Source organism: Corvus hawaiiensis, chromosome 8 (assembly GCF_020740725.1).
Source record: "Corvus hawaiiensis isolate bCorHaw1 chromosome 8, bCorHaw1.pri.cur, whole genome shotgun sequence".
NCBI lineage: Eukaryota > Metazoa > Chordata > Aves > Passeriformes > Corvidae > Corvus > Corvus hawaiiensis.
Window position 1 is genome coordinate 16,283,078 of NC_063220.1, and position 18,824 is coordinate 16,301,901.

The 18,824-nt window shown below is 34.5% G+C and overlaps 1 protein-coding gene across 8 annotated transcripts in view; it reads left to right on the plus strand.

Annotated features, from left to right (window-relative positions):
- The window catches only part of EXOC6 (exocyst complex component 6), a 93,910-nt gene that overhangs the window by 37,045 nt on the left and 38,041 nt on the right, over window positions 1–18,824 (plus strand). For 6 of the 8 annotated variants that reach the window (XM_048310777.1, XM_048310778.1, XM_048310771.1 and 3 more), the window contains exons 6-18: window positions 508–712; window positions 1,801–1,956; window positions 2,620–2,688; window positions 4,680–4,763; window positions 4,857–4,903; window positions 5,286–5,406; window positions 7,296–7,367; window positions 7,959–8,056; window positions 8,996–9,101; window positions 10,976–11,085; window positions 12,117–12,228; window positions 12,976–13,110; window positions 16,295–16,474. In XM_048310777.1, the coding sequence (XP_048166734.1) occupies window positions 508–712; window positions 1,801–1,956; window positions 2,620–2,688; window positions 4,680–4,763; window positions 4,857–4,903; window positions 5,286–5,406; window positions 7,296–7,367; window positions 7,959–8,056; window positions 8,996–9,101; window positions 10,976–11,085; window positions 12,117–12,228; window positions 12,976–13,110; window positions 16,295–16,474 (1,495 nt within the window). The remainder of the gene's footprint in view (window positions 1–507; window positions 713–1,800; window positions 1,957–2,619; window positions 2,689–4,679; window positions 4,764–4,856; window positions 4,904–5,285; window positions 5,407–7,295; window positions 7,368–7,958; window positions 8,057–8,995; window positions 9,102–10,975; window positions 11,086–12,116; window positions 12,229–12,975; window positions 13,111–16,294; window positions 16,475–18,824) is intronic. The other 2 variants (XM_048310772.1, XM_048310776.1) reach the window with 1 other exon arrangement.

An 18,824-nucleotide genomic window follows, 5' to 3' on the forward strand; every position in this document is an offset into this window, starting at 1 on the left:
ATGGTGGAAAGAAGGTGGGCGTAGATGTGTGTCTGTGTTTACATATACCTGAAGAAGGCAGATACCTGCAGGCATGCTTTTTCAAGATTTTTTTCACTGTTTGGTGCATATACTGCAGTGTTGGGTGATTGGCAGTTTGTGTTTCAGAAAAAAACTCCGACTTGTAAAAAGCCTAATCAGTTCAATGTAGAAGGGAAGATAATGGTTATGACTTTAGTGTCTCCATTCTGCACAGTGCACCATGTGGTCCTGGGACTGTTGATCAGAACAATTAATACTCTAGGAGCCTACTTAAAATTTTGACTTGGCTGAGCTACTCTGGCACTTCACAGGGTTTTTTTTTTCAAACTTTATATGGATGACCTTTTGATTGTTAATTTTTCTAAAAACAGAGCAAGCTAATTAGATGTGTATTGGTTGCATGTGTGATATTGATGTCTATATTTGATAAATAAATTATTAAGTTTTTATGAGAAGATACATAATTTTATTTTAATATCTTTGTAGATACTATTCTGCTTTGAAAACAATGGAGCAGCTAGAAAATCTATATCTTCCTAGAGTTAGCCAATACCGCTTCTGCCAGATAATGATAGAAAATCTTCCAAAACTGCGTGAAGAAATAAAAGAAATATCCATGTCAGATCTGAAGGATTTCTTAGAGAGTATTCGAAAGCATTCTGACAGAATTGGGGAAACTGCCATGAAGCAGGTAAGCCAGCCTAACAGGATGACTTTGGTCCTGTTGTTTACTGAAAATTTGTTTCATTAGTCTCAAATTATCCCAGAAGGTTTATTCAAAGATTACAGTCATCCCACAGACCTCTGAGTAAAGAAGGAGAGCTGTGAAATGCTAACATGTTGTGTAGTTTTTATCAGTGTCCTAGACAAGAAGTAGTTTCCTCCCTGAGAAAGGAAGGAGAGATGCTGTGTATCTCAGGTTTCAAGAAATTACGAAATACTAGGAGTAGTCAACTCCTGAATAGTCTGTTTCTCAGCAACTACTGCACCAAAACAAAGAGCAGCCTATCTGGCCAGCTGGCCAGGATGAATTAGACAAAAGAAGTGTTGAGATAACTGCCTAGTTCTCTCTAAAGTGCTACTCGTACAGAAGACAGAGGTAAGAGCCAGGAGGACACTGAGACAGCTGGGGGCCTTGCCTGCTCCATCACAAAATAATCTGCCACTTCAGAGCACAGGTACTGGGCAAGGTTTAAAGCAGTTAATGCTTTTAGAATTTATTCAGAGAGCAAATGAAGTTTTCTTTTGACTTCTTGTTGACAGAATTCAGGTTGGGTTGCCATTTTGTCATCTAAGGTTCTTGTAAAATGCAGCATCGATTATTATAAATAAAACTTAATTGCAAAGTTGTGGTGTGCTGCCCTCAATAGTAAGGACAATATAGTGCCCTTGACTTCTGCAGCTGACTGCTCACTTAGACATAACTGAAGACAGCAGAAAAATAGCTGGGAACTCAGATACCTGTACTTCATTTAAATATTGATTCTCTGTTTGTGATTTATGGTCAGGAAAATTACGGATTTTTTTTTTTATTTTTTTCTGCCTTTAAAATTGTATTCTGGTAATTAGGGAAAAATTATGCAGGATTCACTATTGGATTCATTTATCATCCCAAATTGATGAAAGGCAAAATCACTGGTGTAGACTGAGGGTGCACACATCTTGCAGTTATACTGATGCATATTCAATTGTACCACCTGTTTTTCATGTCATAGCATATACTCATCAGTGATGAAATTTGAATTACATGCCTCTTAATTGGTTCTACTCTTAAAACAGGCACAGCAGCAGAAAACCTTTAGTACTGCTCTTCAGAAGCAGAATAATGTAAACTATGGTCGGAATATGCATTTAGGTAGAAACAGAATTTTGGAATCCAAGAATGAAATCACATTGAAGCGAACATTTGAAGATGAGGATGAACATGAAGAAGAGGTAACTTTGTACTAAATCAGTTCAACTTATTTAAAGTGAACTTTGTAGGTTTATTGAACAAAGCTCGCAGTACACGGTCTTTAGATGGTTAACGTTAATTAGTAAAACATACAGAACACCTCCAAGGGGTACCAGTCCAGATCAGCATTTTAGGGTGAAAAATTAATGCTAATATTTTAGTTGTATTAATGCTAGCTTTAGCATTATGTTTGAGGACATTCATTCAGACAGGACCTGCAGTTACTCTGGAATTCAGTTGCAACTTACATCATCCATTACCTGTCCACTGTTACATGGCCCGCTGGAATATTCTGGTGTTGCTAAATCCAGCACTTTGGTGTTGAGGACCTCAACTTGGGTTAGAACTCTTTCATCTGTCAAATACTCGGTATTCCTAAATTGAATAAAACAGTGAGTATTTAGACCTTTAAATCTGATGCTCAAAACACAGAGAAAGGAGTGTGGTATTGTAACACAAATAAAATATATTACTGTAATACAAAGGGAGGAGAGATTGGAGCAGTTGTTTTATTGTTTTTGGATAGAAGCCATCCATTTTTGAGTCCTTGTTATGTAGACAAGTTCTGTTGGTAATATATCCCATTTTGCAGATTATATGTTTATTATATTTTATCTACTCTTCTTTTTCCTTTACTTCTTCAGGTTTTAACTGCCCAAGATCTTGTAGACTTTTCTCCAGTCTACAGGTGTTTGCACATCTACTCAGTTTTGGTATGTATTAAGGTGACCTCAAGAAGAGATTTAAATTTTTGAAATTGCATGCTCATTTGCACATTGTTCATACTCTTAATAGTTCCCAAACAGGCAAGTGTGTTGCTTCTAGTGCTAGTAGTTCTGGATGAACCAGCTGAGATGGGTAGACTGTGGATACTCAGGGCATGAGCCCACCTGTTCTTTTGTATGCATAATAAAGGACACTCCACAAGGCATTAACTACCTAGGTGTTTTTAAGTATATATGTAAAATATGCATGTTTGCCTTAATACTGGTATTAGCACTTCTGCAGTTCCCACAAGTATTCCATGTTACCCAAATATTTGGATGAATATTACAAAACATAGGAATATTCAGACTGAATCTTGTGGAAGTCAGAGTAGTAGTGAAAAATAGGAAGCAAAACCTGGAGATTCTGACAGGGTGTGCCCAGGCAGATTAGGCTGGATTCAATGGCAGAGACACAGTAGCCCATTTTAGCTTCTGTGAAAGAGATTCAGTGCACAATCTTAAAAGGATGAACACTTTTTTTGGGAAACACGGTATCAAATTATTTGTTGTTTTCTGATTTTTCTTATGTCTCAGTTACTTTTGAAGTCAGGTTACTTATAGAATATAAGTATTAGTGACACATTGATGATGTAGATGTAAGTATTGCTAATCCTACAGTCTCAGCTGGACCTGGCTTCAAGCATTCAGGCTGGGTTATCATCTTTTTATGGAATCCTTGCAGCAGTGTTACATGAAAGTTTGCATATTGAAATACTGTTTAAAATGTTATTTCACTGTCAGGACTGGGTAGAGATTTGATGCTGGGCGTAGAAGTCAACAATCTGAAAACTGCACTGAATATTTGGGCTGGAGGTGAATGGTTGATATCTGATCAGTATGTGTTTGTATGAATTGGAGCATACTGTGTATAGTTCTTCTGCAACTTGGTTTCAAGGGTTTTTTTTGTTTGTTTTTAAGCAAAGTCTCTTTTACTTTTAGGCTTTCTTAGGTTAGCAGTATTTCTAAATATGACTAAATATTCATTATGAACTAAATATTCATTGTGAACTAAGTACTCATTATGAGCTAAATTTATATCTTATAAAGGAATTAGGTAAGTAGTGCTGTCTTAGTAGTATAAAATGTCTGTAATAATTTGATTTGGAGATTTTTTGGAAGACCAAGTAATGGAATTCTAAATAGCACTGGCCTAATCATGGGCTCATAAAGTGAAAACAAACCTTAAAAATGCTAAGATGCTTTATTATTCTTGCATACAAGTTACATGTGGTTTAGCAGATAGATGAGTCAATGCAGCACTGATTTCAAATGGACAGATGATTTCTACTGAATGGTCATTTTAATGAGATGAGTAGGATGTCACTTGAATTCCTCGTAATATAACCTTTAGGCACAGAAGGTATTGTGTTTTTGAGGATCATGATAGGAAAAAAATCCAAATCCAGACTCATTATAAATCTGAAGAGAATAAGCAAATATTCAATAAATCTAATGTGTGTCTTTCCTGAGGCAAAGGTAATGCAGGAAGTGTTCAGATGTGTCATATATTCACAGAAGCTTTTTTGTAACAACTTTATAATGCAGTTACTTTCTTGATTAACCTAGACAAATGTTTTAGGAGACAGTGAGTTTCAATTATACAGTAATAGGCAATATGCCTTGTCTATGAATATTAATACACTCTGAAAGTTGTAGTTTAAAAATGGACATACTGTTTAAAATGAATAATAGTACTTGACAAAATGTACGCACACGAGCAAAATTTTTGTTTACAGTACAGGCTGCAAGCTTCTCTACAGAAAGAGGTAATTTCTGCGTATTTCACGCAAAACTTTGCAGGTGTCAGTTGGAGGTTTACATGTGGAATAAATGCAAAATATGTGCTTAGTTTAAGAGAATTCTACCCTTAAATTAAGAAGAGCCTTTTTCATACGGAGACAATATTCTTTTTTTGACTACTTAACATCTTTTTTTAGGGTGATGGAGAAATATTTGAAAATTACTACAGAAAACAAAGGAGGAAACAAGCAAGATTAGTTTTGCAACCACAGTCAAGCATGGTAATCAGTACTTTTGGTTTTGCCTTGATTTGAGTTGAAGCTAATGCTTAGTGGTATTTTTGTTCCTAAACTTGTTTTCTTTTTCACTGAAAGCATGAAACAGTAGAAGGCTACAGAAGATACTTCAGTCAAATTGTAGGGTAAGTTTTCTTAATGAAAATTTATTTCAGTTTTACTGTGTTGATTCTTAATTCAACCTATCTCCCATTGTCCAAAAACTTTCTTCTGCAAGATTCAGTTTCTGCACAAATCGTGTGGGTGGTTATTGCTGGATCTGAGCAGGAAAGAGCATCCAGATCCTACCAGCACAGTGCCCTACAAGGACCCTCCAGCATCCTGGGCTCCAGATGGCATGAAACAAACTTTTCACATTTTTACTTCATTCTGGGTGAAGCACAACAGCAAACCTACTGAAGTGTCACTGCTCCCATGGGGAAGGTTTTGGCTATACTTGGGTGTGAAGGGTAGTATTTGCTCTAATATTAGAAACAACTTAATAATTTAAGTATTATTTTATTTTAGTTTCTTTGTAGTAGAAGACCACATTTTACATGTAACGCAAGGATTGGTAACTAGAACATACACTGATGAACTCTGGAACATGGCCCTTTCCAAGATCATTGCTGTTCTTAGAACACATTCAGTAAGTGAGAAGTCTTACCAGTATTGCAGTTTAAATCCTTTTACTTCAGAGCTCTGTGTATTTAAAGCTGGGATAGCAACAAAGTGAAAAATTACACCTCTCTCATGTTTTCTTTTTCTCGTGATTAAAAATTGCTCAGATTTGGGAGGGAGCCTGCCAAGCTTTTGTTTTGCCCAACAGTATCAGGCTGTGATCCACAGCCATGGGCTATTTGCATAATCCTCCACTGATTTACAACTCACAGGGTCTTCCAAACCTTCTCTTAGTCCAGCAGTTTAGAATATGCAGAGTTAATCTGCTGTTATTATTGCAATCCTTCCTCATTAGTCTCAACTGACCTCTTCATTAGATCAGATTGAATAGTTCAGTGCTGAAAGCACCACCAGGAAATAGTTCCTAATTATCATTCCAAATGCTGTGTTTCCAAAATAAACTCCACCAGCAAAACCCTTGGAGCTCTCTCTTCAATGCTATAGCAGTGTTATGTTTATGTTGAAATAAAGGTATTAGAAAAATTCTGTATCACTCGGGTATTTCGGTGTGTTCAAGTGTGTCTCCTAAAGTTATATTCCTCCCTTAGCTGCAGTGATGCTGCATGCTATTTCTTATTCCTCTATGAAAAACCAATGGAATACACATTGTTCACTCAGACTGACTGATAATAAATTGCTCCAGAGTTTACTATTGGTGTAACTTTTACTATCAGAAAAAATAGAAGAATTTTATCTTTCCCTTTTTAATGTTTGCTAGCAGCATTTCCTTTATGCAGTGTTAATTTTTATTTTTACTAAAATTGATCTTTAATTCAAGGAATATTTTCTATTGCATATATACTCAGCAAAAATGGGGAAAAAGTTGAGATTGCAACCATAGTTAGCATAGGACCTTTATTATCAGTGGTACATGAGATGTTCTCATACGTTTTTACTTCTTTTGAGAGGATTGTGATTAATTAAGAAATATCCATCCAGAATTCTTTAAAGCTAAATACTTTGCTAGTTACTTGTCTCCGTGTAGATATATACACCTATACAAGAATATGATAATTTAAGGGTTGAAGGTAATGTAATCTCTAAAGAACTTTTCCAAGTCTTGTTGTCTACTTGGTCACTATTTCTTCCCAATCTGCATAACTCACATCAAACCCAGTTCTTTCAGAATCTCTCTAACATCATCCTACTGTAGACTAATGTTTAGATAAATAAACCAAACCCTTACTTTTAATAAAATACGCTAAAACCAAAACTTCAAGAAAGGTGAAACAGGTGTATATGGTCTTCAATCAATACTGTATTCTTGTGAAGCTCTAAATTATTTTAATTTTTTTTTTTTTTTTACTTTATCTGGTATTGCAAATAGTGAAGCTGAGTTGTATGACTCTACACCTCTGAAAACCAAATTTCAGTCATCTAGTAAATAACTTAATGTCTTGACCTTTTTATCATCCAATTTAAATTTGAACTTGTTTAGAAAATATTTTATTAAGTTTTACCCATACAGCTAGGAAAAACTGTCTGAGGTGGTACAGCATTAGTTAGACCCAGGCTTGGTGGTCAAAAGAATGTCCTGTGGAACCTCTCTGATACTGATTTAACCAAGTGTGCTTATGTTCCACTAAAATAAATGTAATTTGCTGATTTTCAGTCTCAGTACACCATGCTGGTATTTATTGAATCTCATATTTTAGTTTACTTTTTCTGAACTTCTACACCATTGATAGTTGTATAAAAATTTAACAAATACTTTTGTGTAGCTGGACTAAGTAAAGACAATTGAGTCTAAGTTGTTTTTCACTAGGGCTGGAGAGTTTAACCTGTGATAGTATTCTTTGAAAATATATGTTCCATATTTTAAATCCTTTTAACAAAACCAGAATTTCTCACTTTCAGTCATATTGCAGTGATCCTGACCTTGTTCTGGAACTGAAGAATCTCATTGTAGTATTTGCTGATACTTTGCAGGTACATTCTGTATTATTAATTTAACTGAAATTCTTGTAGTCAGATTTTAACTTTAGATGAGTGCGATGTTTGTGTTTTCATGAATCATATATACAAATCAAACCCAAAATTACACAGTAATATTTTAAAAATGTATTTCTTGCCTTGGGTCTTCATTTTCATTATTATGAACTGAACATATGTGTTCTGGGCTATCCAGCAAGCATTAGTTATTCATATCTGTGCCAAATTAGTTTTGTAATCTGTGTATGCTCTTGTTTTTTAAAAATGCTTCACTTCTCATCTTAAAAAAGAATAGCATTCCAGTTATCCTTAACTCTTTAGCTGAAAGACCAAGTGAACATCATTGGGAAGTATTCTTGCAATTTTTAACAAACAAGGACAAATGGGGTAAATTTCTGAGTGCATAGGATAAATACTTTGGTAAAAATTTAATAAATCAACATGTAGTGGTGGGCTGAAAGTACTATGATCTGTGTTATAGAGGTGACAAGATTGAATAATAAATCTCACCTCAGATTTCTGAAGTGTTGTGATAGGAATTGAGTGTATTGGTTCTTGAACTATCCCCTTTTCATTTTTATCCTTTAGGGCTATGGTTTTCCTGTGAACCGACTCTTTGATCTTTTATTTGAGATAAGAGACCAATACAATGAAACACTTCTTAAAAAGTGGTCTGTATTGTTCAGGTACAGTACATCAAAATCGTTGTGCCTTTTATATTGCATCTATTGTTTTTGTCTGAGTTCAAGTTTTTATGATGTAATTCTGAAAGAATTTGTTAACTCAAGTGTTGTGTATGGATTTCAGGTTGGTTAGGACTAAGATATTCATCACATGTAACTACAATTAGAAGAGAAGACATCAAGTACTGCTTCTATAGTTAATGGAAAGAAGGAAGGTGTCCAAAGGAACATTATCAGAGAAACATGTAGGAAAGAGACATCTGTTTCTCTTCTTTAGGAACCTAATAATTCTAGGTTATTGCAATAGGGCTTTAGGTTCCTAATTTAGGTTGTCTTAATGTTTACTGTTAGTTGATACACATATCTCATGACAAACTACTGACATTGCCAGTATGTCTTCATGGTTTTTTTAATGAAGGTTGGTTTCCACCAATTCCTTGGGATCATTTAATTGAATAAAATTTAAACCCAGGAATATGTCAGCCTGAGACTGTACTCCAAAGCCTATTTACAGATGGGGTGTGATGTCTCAATGTGCAGAAATCGTTTGCCATAAAATGTTTCATTACAGAAAAACTTAATATTAAATTGACCACTTAAGGTTGTCCAGCTCTCTGGAAAAGTGTAGGTGTCCATAATCAGTAGGTATATTATGGTTTACTCTGGAGTGGATTAGTTGCTCTGAGGTTCCTTTGCTGTATTATGTACGTATTAAAACACTTCTGGGTTCTTGCTCTGTGATTCAACACACTGTAAAAAGTTAATATATATGAAGTATTTCCAAAGTAATTAAAAATACTTGGGATGTGTAAAATTCTTAAAACTTTTTGAAAGTGCACACCTAAGTGTGATAGTAAAATTTATATTTATTTACACATGTTAACACCAGAAAATACTGTAAGTTACGTGTCTAAATTTTTTTTCACTTCACTTATTCACCAGGGATATTTTTGAAGCAGACAACTACAGCCCTATCCCTGTAGCAAATGAAGAGGAATACAGAATTGTTATAAGCAAATTTCCTTTTCAAGATGCAGAACTTGATAAGGTAAGGGAATCTTTTATGTTATTAAAGTTTGTGGAAATCCAGTTGAAGACACTAGGGACAGTAATGATTTTTATAATTAAAAAACAATTAAAATTTGAAAAGCTAGGTCGATTAAGAGGCTAAATCACCTTCTTTGTGTGTAATTATCTAGTCATAAGTAAATATGAAAATGAAAGGTTGACTCATTTGTTCAGATGTTGGAGTGAATAATGAAACCCAATTGTTTTGTAAACAAATTAATAATAGAGTTTAATTGAAAAAGTCTTTATGTAATTATAATGCAATCTGTCTTCAGTTAATTTTTGTTGCAACTCACTGGGTTTAATTACTCAGTATATGCTGTTAGATTGCAAAAATACATGTAAAATAGAGATTGGTTAGAGACGATGACTTTTGTATTTCACTTTTAAATTTTAATATTTGTGTTTGCATATGTGGGGCAAAATAAACATGAAGGGACTGTGAATAATTCTGCTATACTAGCACAGCAGTAGGATGTCCTTTTGTAGCCTCAGCCATTCTTTCACTACAGACTCTTTTCGCAGAAAGGTGATTAACCTGTTCTGCTATTCAAGTATGGTTTTAGAAATACCATGAAGAAGTAAGAGGCTCATGATGGAGTCTGTAGAGGGGCACTAAGTCTAAGAACCTCATGACAGTGGGAGTAACTGCTGTAGGGGGAAGCTGTTCTATACACAATCCACCACTACAGATACCTGCCAAAGTGAAAAGCTATTTTAATTCTATGGTTCAGCAGGGATTTGCCAGGCAAATGTAACAGCTGCATGTCATTAATACAGTGTTGCAATGAAGATGAAAAATTAAAGTTTTTATGCTGATTTTTGAATGAGATTCCAGAGTGCTTTCTGGATGCTTTCTGCCATCAAATTAATTTACTTAGCCTTTATAATACTAAAAGAAGTTGAACAGAATGGAAATCCCTTATAGTGTTGGAAGTATACCATACTCTGGATACTATTTAGCATGGCATATTTTGCTAATAAATGGCAAAAGTTTTCATTTTGTACTGAATAGTTTTATCTGCTATACATATATGTATGGTTACTACAAAGATTTGGCTGTTGTTGATGGATGCTTTTTTTTTTAAAGAGAAAATGAATTATTCATGGATGATACCAGTTGTTGATTATTTTTCTCATGCATTAGTCATAAAGAGAAAAAGATTTTTTTTTGTAAATGTCAAAAATTATGTGTTCAATGCAGAAATACCTATTTGGTCTGTGTAGATTAAATTGAATTTATTCACTTTTGTTCTCCCAAATACAGTATCAGCTTTAAAATCAAAGTGTAAGAAGCATCTTATTATTACAAACTTACTACTGTTTCCCACATGTTAATCCAAATTCCTGAAAATAATTCAAACTGCTTTGGTTTTGTGAACCATTAAAAAAATAGTCTGAGCATTCTCTAGATACTTTGGGAATCCCAGAAGAGTTGAACTTCTCAAACTTTTTTTTTGGCACTGCTTTCTTTGGGAAAAAAAAAGTTTGTGTTTTTGAACCTCTTATCCCAATTACTTCTATCTTGTTCATTCAGATTAAAAGCAGTTTGAGACCTGTTTTTTAATGTATGTTTGTAAATTGCATTCTGCAGGGGCATCGTGAATTACATAAAATCTCCAAACTTTATTGTAATTTAAAGAAGTGATAAAATTCTATTTTGCTTATAAGCTATTTAAACAGACGTGGAAGTCAGCTCAACACATACAGCTTTGTATTTGATGAAAACCAGAAAAGGTTAAGATAGATTAAAACATTGATAATGTTAAGTGGCTTTCTAATTGTTGTGTTTAGTACCAAGCTCTGTTGGAATCAGTTTCAAGTGTAAGACAGTATTATCTCTTATTTTCACAGCAGTCCTTTCCAAAGAAGCTTCCAATGTCTCAGTCAGTGCCTCAAATTTATATGCAGGTGAAGGAATTTATTTATGCAAGCCTTAAGTTTTCAGAGTCACTTCACCGCAGGTAAGCTCGAACTATCAGGAATGTGGCTGTAAAGTAGCTTGTAACTTTCAGGTCACCTAAAAATATATACTAAAATGAAAATAAACTTTCTTGTGTACTTGCTTGCTATGCTTGTTTCATAATTTACATATGTAATTCTTTATATATGTTTAATCTATGATTCCCAGTGCTGTAGCATATATTTATATGTATGTGGATATATATATACACTATACAATATGTGCATCGGTGAGTGTAGCTTGGTGTGGTAAGCAGTTTAAAACACTGCTGGGGTTTTTTAAACAGTATTGACTGGTTTGAATAATCTAGAGAACCTATTTAACAAGGCATGTAAAGATTGAAAAGTATACTTTGATACTGACCATTTCAGAAGTAATTGTTTAGCATCCCTGATTACTTCCTAGTCTTTTCCTACTCAGTGCTTTGAGTTTCCTTAGCAATGATTTCTCCTGCAAGAAAATGAGCTGTCTGCATGTTCACTCCCTCTCCTATCCCACGGTCTTCTGATGGAAAACATCACACTTCACCCATTTTCTTTCCTCTTCTGGCCTTCAAAAGCTTAGTATTAATTCCATAAAATAAAATTCAGAGATCTGAAATCTGGAAGGCATTTGTGGTCCTTGTCACCCACTTCTGCACTGTTAAAGATGTAAATTACTCCCTTTCACACATTCTTAATTGATACTGTTTATAATTTACACGTACTAATGAGCACATGTTGACCTCCTTAGTAACTCATTAAAACCCACAAATTACCCTTTACAAACTGCAGTGTCAATAAACATGTCTGAAATTTAAAAATAACAGATTTTGCTTCAGTGTTGAACTTCAGTTAATGGATAATTTGGTAAGTGAAAAAGGTGTTCTATCTGCTAGATCACAGAAAGCTTGGAGCAACTGGAATTTAAATGTACATAGAGAATTCTTAGCGTCAAAGGTTCCCTTTGCAGGGAAGAAATTAAAATTATTAAATATCACTGTCAAAGTATTGTCATGTACAGCATAATTATAAAAATAAACTTTTTTTTCAGTTCAACAGAAATAGATGATATGCTCAGAAAATCTACAAATTTGCTGCTTACAAGAACTCTAAGTAGTTGTTTACAGAACCTAATTAAAAAACCTCATATAGGTTTAACAGAGGTAAGTTTTAAAACATATTCAAAACGATGGGTTTTAAAACAATCCATGCTAAAACTATTTTTCTAAATGTAGATACACAGATATTGACACCACAGTGTGAGAAAATCAAGTAATGTTTACTTTAAAATGAAAAATTAAGAGAAGTATAAAAAAGCATCAATATCTGTTACATAAATAAGAGCAATACAGTGTTGGGTCTAGTTGGGCCCAGAGAGGCCTCATGAGAGAGACGTGACAATGAAAGAGTTTTGTGTTTTGTGTGATGAACAGAGAGTTGCAAGAAATAAGCCAAAGACTCTTACATTTTTGTTTATATGCAGAGTATGATTTGTGTGTTCTGTCTAGCAGTTAGTAGCACTAATGTTGAGTTTCTCTTTCTTCCTATAAAAAATAGAGTGGAGTAGGATATAATATATACTTGAATGCATCATTCTGTAGACAATGTTGTGGCTTTTTTAATAGCAGTAAATTAAAAAAATTCAAATGGCACAAATTAGTGATTTTATTTTAGCAATATATTTTCCTTTTTTTAATTCTAAACTATCCGTTGGATTTATTTCTCTGGGTAGGTGTCTGCAATCTTTATTTTTGAAAGCAAACTTGAAAATTAACAGGAAATAGGTGGTAACCTGAAATACTGAAATGAATTTCTAGTACCATTGTTCCTGGAAGAAGTAACCATTTACAAAATCAAATGACAATGAGTGATATAAAAAGGTTTTTACAAGAATTTTTTGTCCCTTGTAGCTTGTTCAAATCATCATAAACACAACACACTTGGAGCAAGCCTGTAAATACCTTGAGGATTTTATATCTAACATTACAAATATTTCACAATTGACTGTTCACACTGCAAGACTTTATGGGCTTTCTACATTTAAGGTATCGTATATCTCATCCATTATATGACTTTGTCTGAAAAGTTATGTAAATGATGAAGCATTTTAAAACAAAAAGGGTGAGAGCAAAGCTGCATGTCTTCTCTTTTTTGTCTCTCAAATTATTCTGAACTCTAAAGCTTGTAAAGTTGTAACACTGAGCAGATAAACAGTGGGTTTTTATGTTATTAGTATGACCTGGAATATGTCAGGATGTGAGAAGCCTCAGTATTGTCTTTCAAATGCATTTTTTAGTAAGTTGTGAAATGACAATCTAAGCTTAACTTCACCAGAAGCTTTTAATAGATTAAGCTCCAGTTTGTGTAACATCTCCCTTTTTTCTGAATGGAATCAAGCAAAACAGCTAGCTTAATCTAAAATGTTTGTATCTATTTGTTTTTATTCTACAGTAGAAATGTTTTGTGATGTATTTTCAAAGGGTGTAAGTATTAGTATAAAAGAAGTATTAACAACTAGTGCTTCAACTAAAAGTATTCTGTGATATTTTTAGAATTTAAAAAGTAAAACAAAAATAAAAGTCATCAAGGATTCTACAGCAGCTGCAACTTGAAGTTTAGGTGTTTGGTGTTTTTTTCCGTGCACACTGAAACAAAGGAGAGTGATTTCTTGTATTTATGGGATAAAGAGGATTAATCCTATTGAGAGAGTTCTGTTTTCTGCAATTCATTTTCTCTCTTGATGCAATATGTAGCCTACCCTACTGTAATATACCCTCTGGCATAGATGTTAAAAGGTGGGTGAGGTGGAATAAGATATCATCATTGCAAGACACTTCTTATTTCCAGTTGATTGCTAACAATTCTCCCATTAGCTGTTGCTTGTTTTGCTAAGGATTTAGTGCATGAGGCAAGACAGAAAGGTTGTGGCCTAGCAACTGAACTTGGTTACCACTGCGCTAGCAGCAGTTTTACTAATTTTGGTCTAGGCTGCCTAGTTTGCTTGTTGTGTACCAATAGTGCATGTGTGTCTTGCAATTTGTGTATCTATAGCTATTTTCATGTAAGGGCAGTTTATTATCTTTTTACCATTCAAACACGCATTCAAAAACACTTAATACAGCCATAGTCTTTGATTTTGTTAAGAGGTGAGATGTTCTTTATCCTTGAGTTTCATTTAATACGTGCATTTTCAAGTTGCATTACTTTTTTTGTAGATTGCTTATGCTGTAAGTTATGTTTAACACTCCTGCCAGCTAAGTTTTGTTGGAGGGATTGACACAATAGTGTGTCTGTGCTTAGTGAGTTTAGCGTGTATGCACTTCGGAAAAATATGGGCTAAACTCTGACAAACATAACGGGTTTTTTGTGTGTGTGGCTTCTCTCCTGTCTACTTGCCTGGAGAACTTGTTAGCACAACGTTCTCAAATTATAGTCGAAAATTCTTTTCTTGTTAATCCCTCTTTTTTTCCCCTCTCCATTGTAATGAAAAACTGCTCACAGTTCCCCAACTGGGCCCTCACAGAGTTTGGTATGTTCTACTGTTATTAAATTCATCTCCTGGTGGCAAATTGTGTCACCTCCATTCTTTCAGAGTGGTCAAAAATCTCCTTTTATTAACAGCATTGATCACGTTTACATTCCATGAGATGAGCTTTTAAGTACATCTACGCTGTAATTTTTTAATGCAAGACAAAACTAGAAGGACTAGTGCTGCCACTGCCACTAAATTATTTTAGCTGTTAAAGGTGATACAACCACTCCATGAATGACTTAGTGTTTAAAAAAAAAAAATCCTAACACAAGCAAAAAAAAAATTGAAGCAATTTTGCTAAACCTAGGTGGATATATTTGCAAGTCCCATCATTATGCATTGTTGCAACTGAGGTTTCATTGTTAATTAGAAACTTTAAATATAGACTAGACTTTAATTGAAACTTCCTTAGTCATGGCCATCTACAAAATTGTGGCTATCCGCATACCCCTTTGACATCGTGAAAGGTTGCCAGATTCTTGCATGTTGGATTTGGAGAGCTGTTCAGTGGAGGCTTTCTCAAGTTGGTTTGGCAGTAAAAATGCTATTTTTAGGGAATCATACTTTGATACATATTTATGGCAGGGCCACATACTTTCTTGCTTACTCCTGAAGTGCCTCTCAGCCTTGGGCCTCATTGAAGACTAAATTTGGCACACTCAATGTAAGGACGCCTTTAAGCTCAGATAAATGTGAATATTTTTATTTTTTCTTTTTGCTTTTCTTATTTACGCTTTTGTCAAATGCCAAGTTTTTTGGATTGCTTTCTTTCAGAGGAAAGTAGTGATGGGAGTTTCATCTGCTTTTTTGTTGCTTCAGTATATCCAGGCTGTTTTTACCCTCTGAAATCCTTAAGCAACTGATCCCTTTGGTTTAAATCAAATGTCTTACTTGAATTATTTCTCAATTATCAGGGAAGAAAATTTTATGTTGAGCCCAAATTAGAAAGATACCCAATATCTCTAAACTGCAGACTGGCAAAAGCACAACTTTCCAGCCACACACACAAGCATCTGCCCATGGATCCTGTTGCATCACTGAGATGTCCCCTGTACAAAGGAGACAGAGAGACAGCATTGTAAACTCAGTTCACAGTAAATGCGGGACCTTGCTGTTCCAAAAAGTAGAATCCAGGGTGTGGGAGAACAAAAGTAGGAGGGAGGAGGGGAGTGCTCTGCATCGTGGTGTATGATGATCAGGATATTTAAAGGAGGATGAAAAATTATGAGTGTTCTTCAGATGTGCAGCTTTAAGACATTAATTATATAAAAATAATATGATTTCTTTACCTCTGTCCATAAAAGACAAAATTATTAGGTTCTTTTATTATTTTCTTTGTAAAAGAAAAATAAACTTTGTGTCAAGGTTGATACATTTGTAAGGCTGAATTAAAGGTGGTTGTTGTGAAGAAAGTAAACAAATTGCTTTGTTTCCAAATTAAAATTAACTTAATTTTTCTGAAAACTTTGATTATTCTGTAGGCATATCATGTTATAAACACTCATAGTATGCATTATGGGAGTATTTTATAAACCACAGCCTCAGATGTAAGACACATTAAAATACCAATTTAAATAAAATATTTTTTAATCTAAGAAAAAACAAATGATTTCAGTTTTGTTGATGGATATAATCTTATCTGAATTCAGTAATATTTTAGAATACTGACAAGCATTGCACACAATTTTTTTTTTCAGGATGCAAGGCATGCTGCAGAAGGAGAAATATATACAAAACTTAACCAAAAAATAGATGAATTTATTCAGATTGCTGATTATGATTGGACAATGTCTGAATCAGATGGACGAGCCAGTGGATACTTAATGGACCTAATTAACTTTTTAAGAAGCACGTTTCAAGTTTTTACTCATTTACCTGTAAGTGTTCAAAATCAAGTTTAATTTCAAACTATTTGAACATCATTTTATTTTAAAACAGTAAGGTTTTAACAAAAGATGTGTTTTTTGAATTGTGCACATGCTGACAGATGTATTTTTAAGATTTTCTCAGCACAGAAATGCTGTCAAATATGTTTCAGTATGTTGATAAAGCTTACCCATCAGAATACTTAGAAAATACTTTCAAATACTTTAGTCTAAATATTGTTACCAACAACTAATTTACAAATAGTGTAAGAACTTGTGCAGTTTTCTAAAGCCTTTTTGGTTAACCATCTTGGTTTTGTGTACACATGCATTGGTTCAAACAATGCAGAATTGGTGCAAGTCCTGCATTTGTGCATAAGGTTATGGAGGTCTTGTGTTCTCCAAGGTTTTTAGCTAAATATTTTTGATCAGTTATTTGATTCTAGTTAACAGAGCTTTATTGAAATGAATCCATGTTCATATTCAAATATATCCTGTGTCATTTTGTCCCAGGAAAAAGGGTACTGTTGACCTGTCTTATGTATGAATTGTTACATTCTGTTGTCTGATTTCCCCTTGCTTTCAGATGAAAAAGACTATTTCTAGTTATGCTTATCATCATAATGGTTTATAGCTTTATAGGTCTGGAGTAACTTCAGTAAGTAATTCAAGCTACATCTGCTTTTTATCAGCTTGTCCTTGATTGTTACAGTCACACTGATGTCTCACCTGCAGTGCTTATAAAGAATAAGTCCTCAATGCATAGGACGTTTCAAGGCTTCAGACTGGAAGTAAAAGATAATTCTTTATGTGCACAGCAAGATGTTGAAGTTGCTGGCATAGCAGGCTTATCTCATCTTCCAGGTTTTGCACAAAGAGACTGTGATTCTTCAGTCTCCTGTTCTTTTAACTGACTCAAAGACAAAGCCCTCTCAAAATGTATCATGTGATATTGATGTGAATGTGTCATGTGAGGCATATGCTTCTGTGCCAAATAAGTGGAGCATTTTTTGATAAAGAATAGCAAGTCTGTTAGATAATGTAATTCACTGTAACTTAGTATACAAAGCAGTGTGAGCAAACGGCACTGCTCCTCATATGCATATGGCAGTTAAGGGACGTGAAATTTGTAGAGCGGGGTGTACAGAAGTCTGTCGTGAATGTATGTTGCTAAATAGGTGCTCAGAAATGAGCCACAGACAAAACGAAGTAATCTGTTCAGAGGAATGCAAAGAAGCAGCTGTGGCATTAGGACTTAGGGAGTGTGGAAGGAATAGAATTACGTGCCTGGGGGTACAAGTCAGCCTTTGGAGAAAGCCAGTTTCTGTGGAGAGGTTATTCTGTAATTTCAAACTCTGGTCAGGTAACAGGCAGGATGTAGAATTGTGTGGACAAGCAGTCTGCTCTGGCAAGAGGTTTCTTGTAATTTTTACTTACCCTGCATCTTTCTCCCTATCCTGTCTTGGCCAATTGTAGAAACAGTTGTGTGAATGTTGTGTGTGAGCTGTGGAGTTTCTATGAAAATGTGTACACAGTTTCACTATGTTAGATTTGTACTAGTAAGTTACTTTCTTTAAGAGAGAATTTATAGTAAAAGTATTTTCTAAGATTAGCCCAGAACTAGGTTCTATAACTCACTAAAATAGTAAGTGCTTCAGAGTGATAAACTAAGCTAGATTTTCACATGCTATAATTAAGGTTTGGAATAGTTTTAGAATTAGTTTTCATTAGTGAATTATTCCATTAATGTCACAGTGTCATTTCCATAATAATTTTTGCATGGCTGGCAGAAACATTCCACTGCTCAAAATAGTTTATCAGAACCTTTTCTGTAATTAGAAATCAAAGAACAACAGTCCTAGAACACTGGCCATAATTCTAGTAAGAAAAAGAGTGGGACAAGTAGAGAGGTCTCTTCTCTTCTACCTTAGCATACCCAATTGTGTTAGAGGGCATTGGGCTAGGGCTGGGGACACTAGCTGGCCACACTAGTTCTTTGTTGTTACACTCCAGGATCACTGACTTTCTCTTTGGTATTGTTTCAAACTCTAGTCTGCCTGTAGAAGTGTTATAATATGTTCTTTAACAATTTTTTTTTGTTGCAGTCATTGGGTTCCTGTCATGAGAATCTTGTTTTATTTTTGCTGTATGTATAAGTTGTGTAAATGCACAGGGATGTGTCTCCCTTTGTGCTTTCATGTGAGGCTGTACTGATGTATTTCTGTACCAATGTAGACTAACTTTTCAAAAATGCATCTGATGTTGTATATCTGTTTCATGCAATTTGTATTACTTTTATTGGAGTATGAGAGCTCTAAATCAGGTCGACCATGATCTCAACTGTACAGAATCTTCACACAAA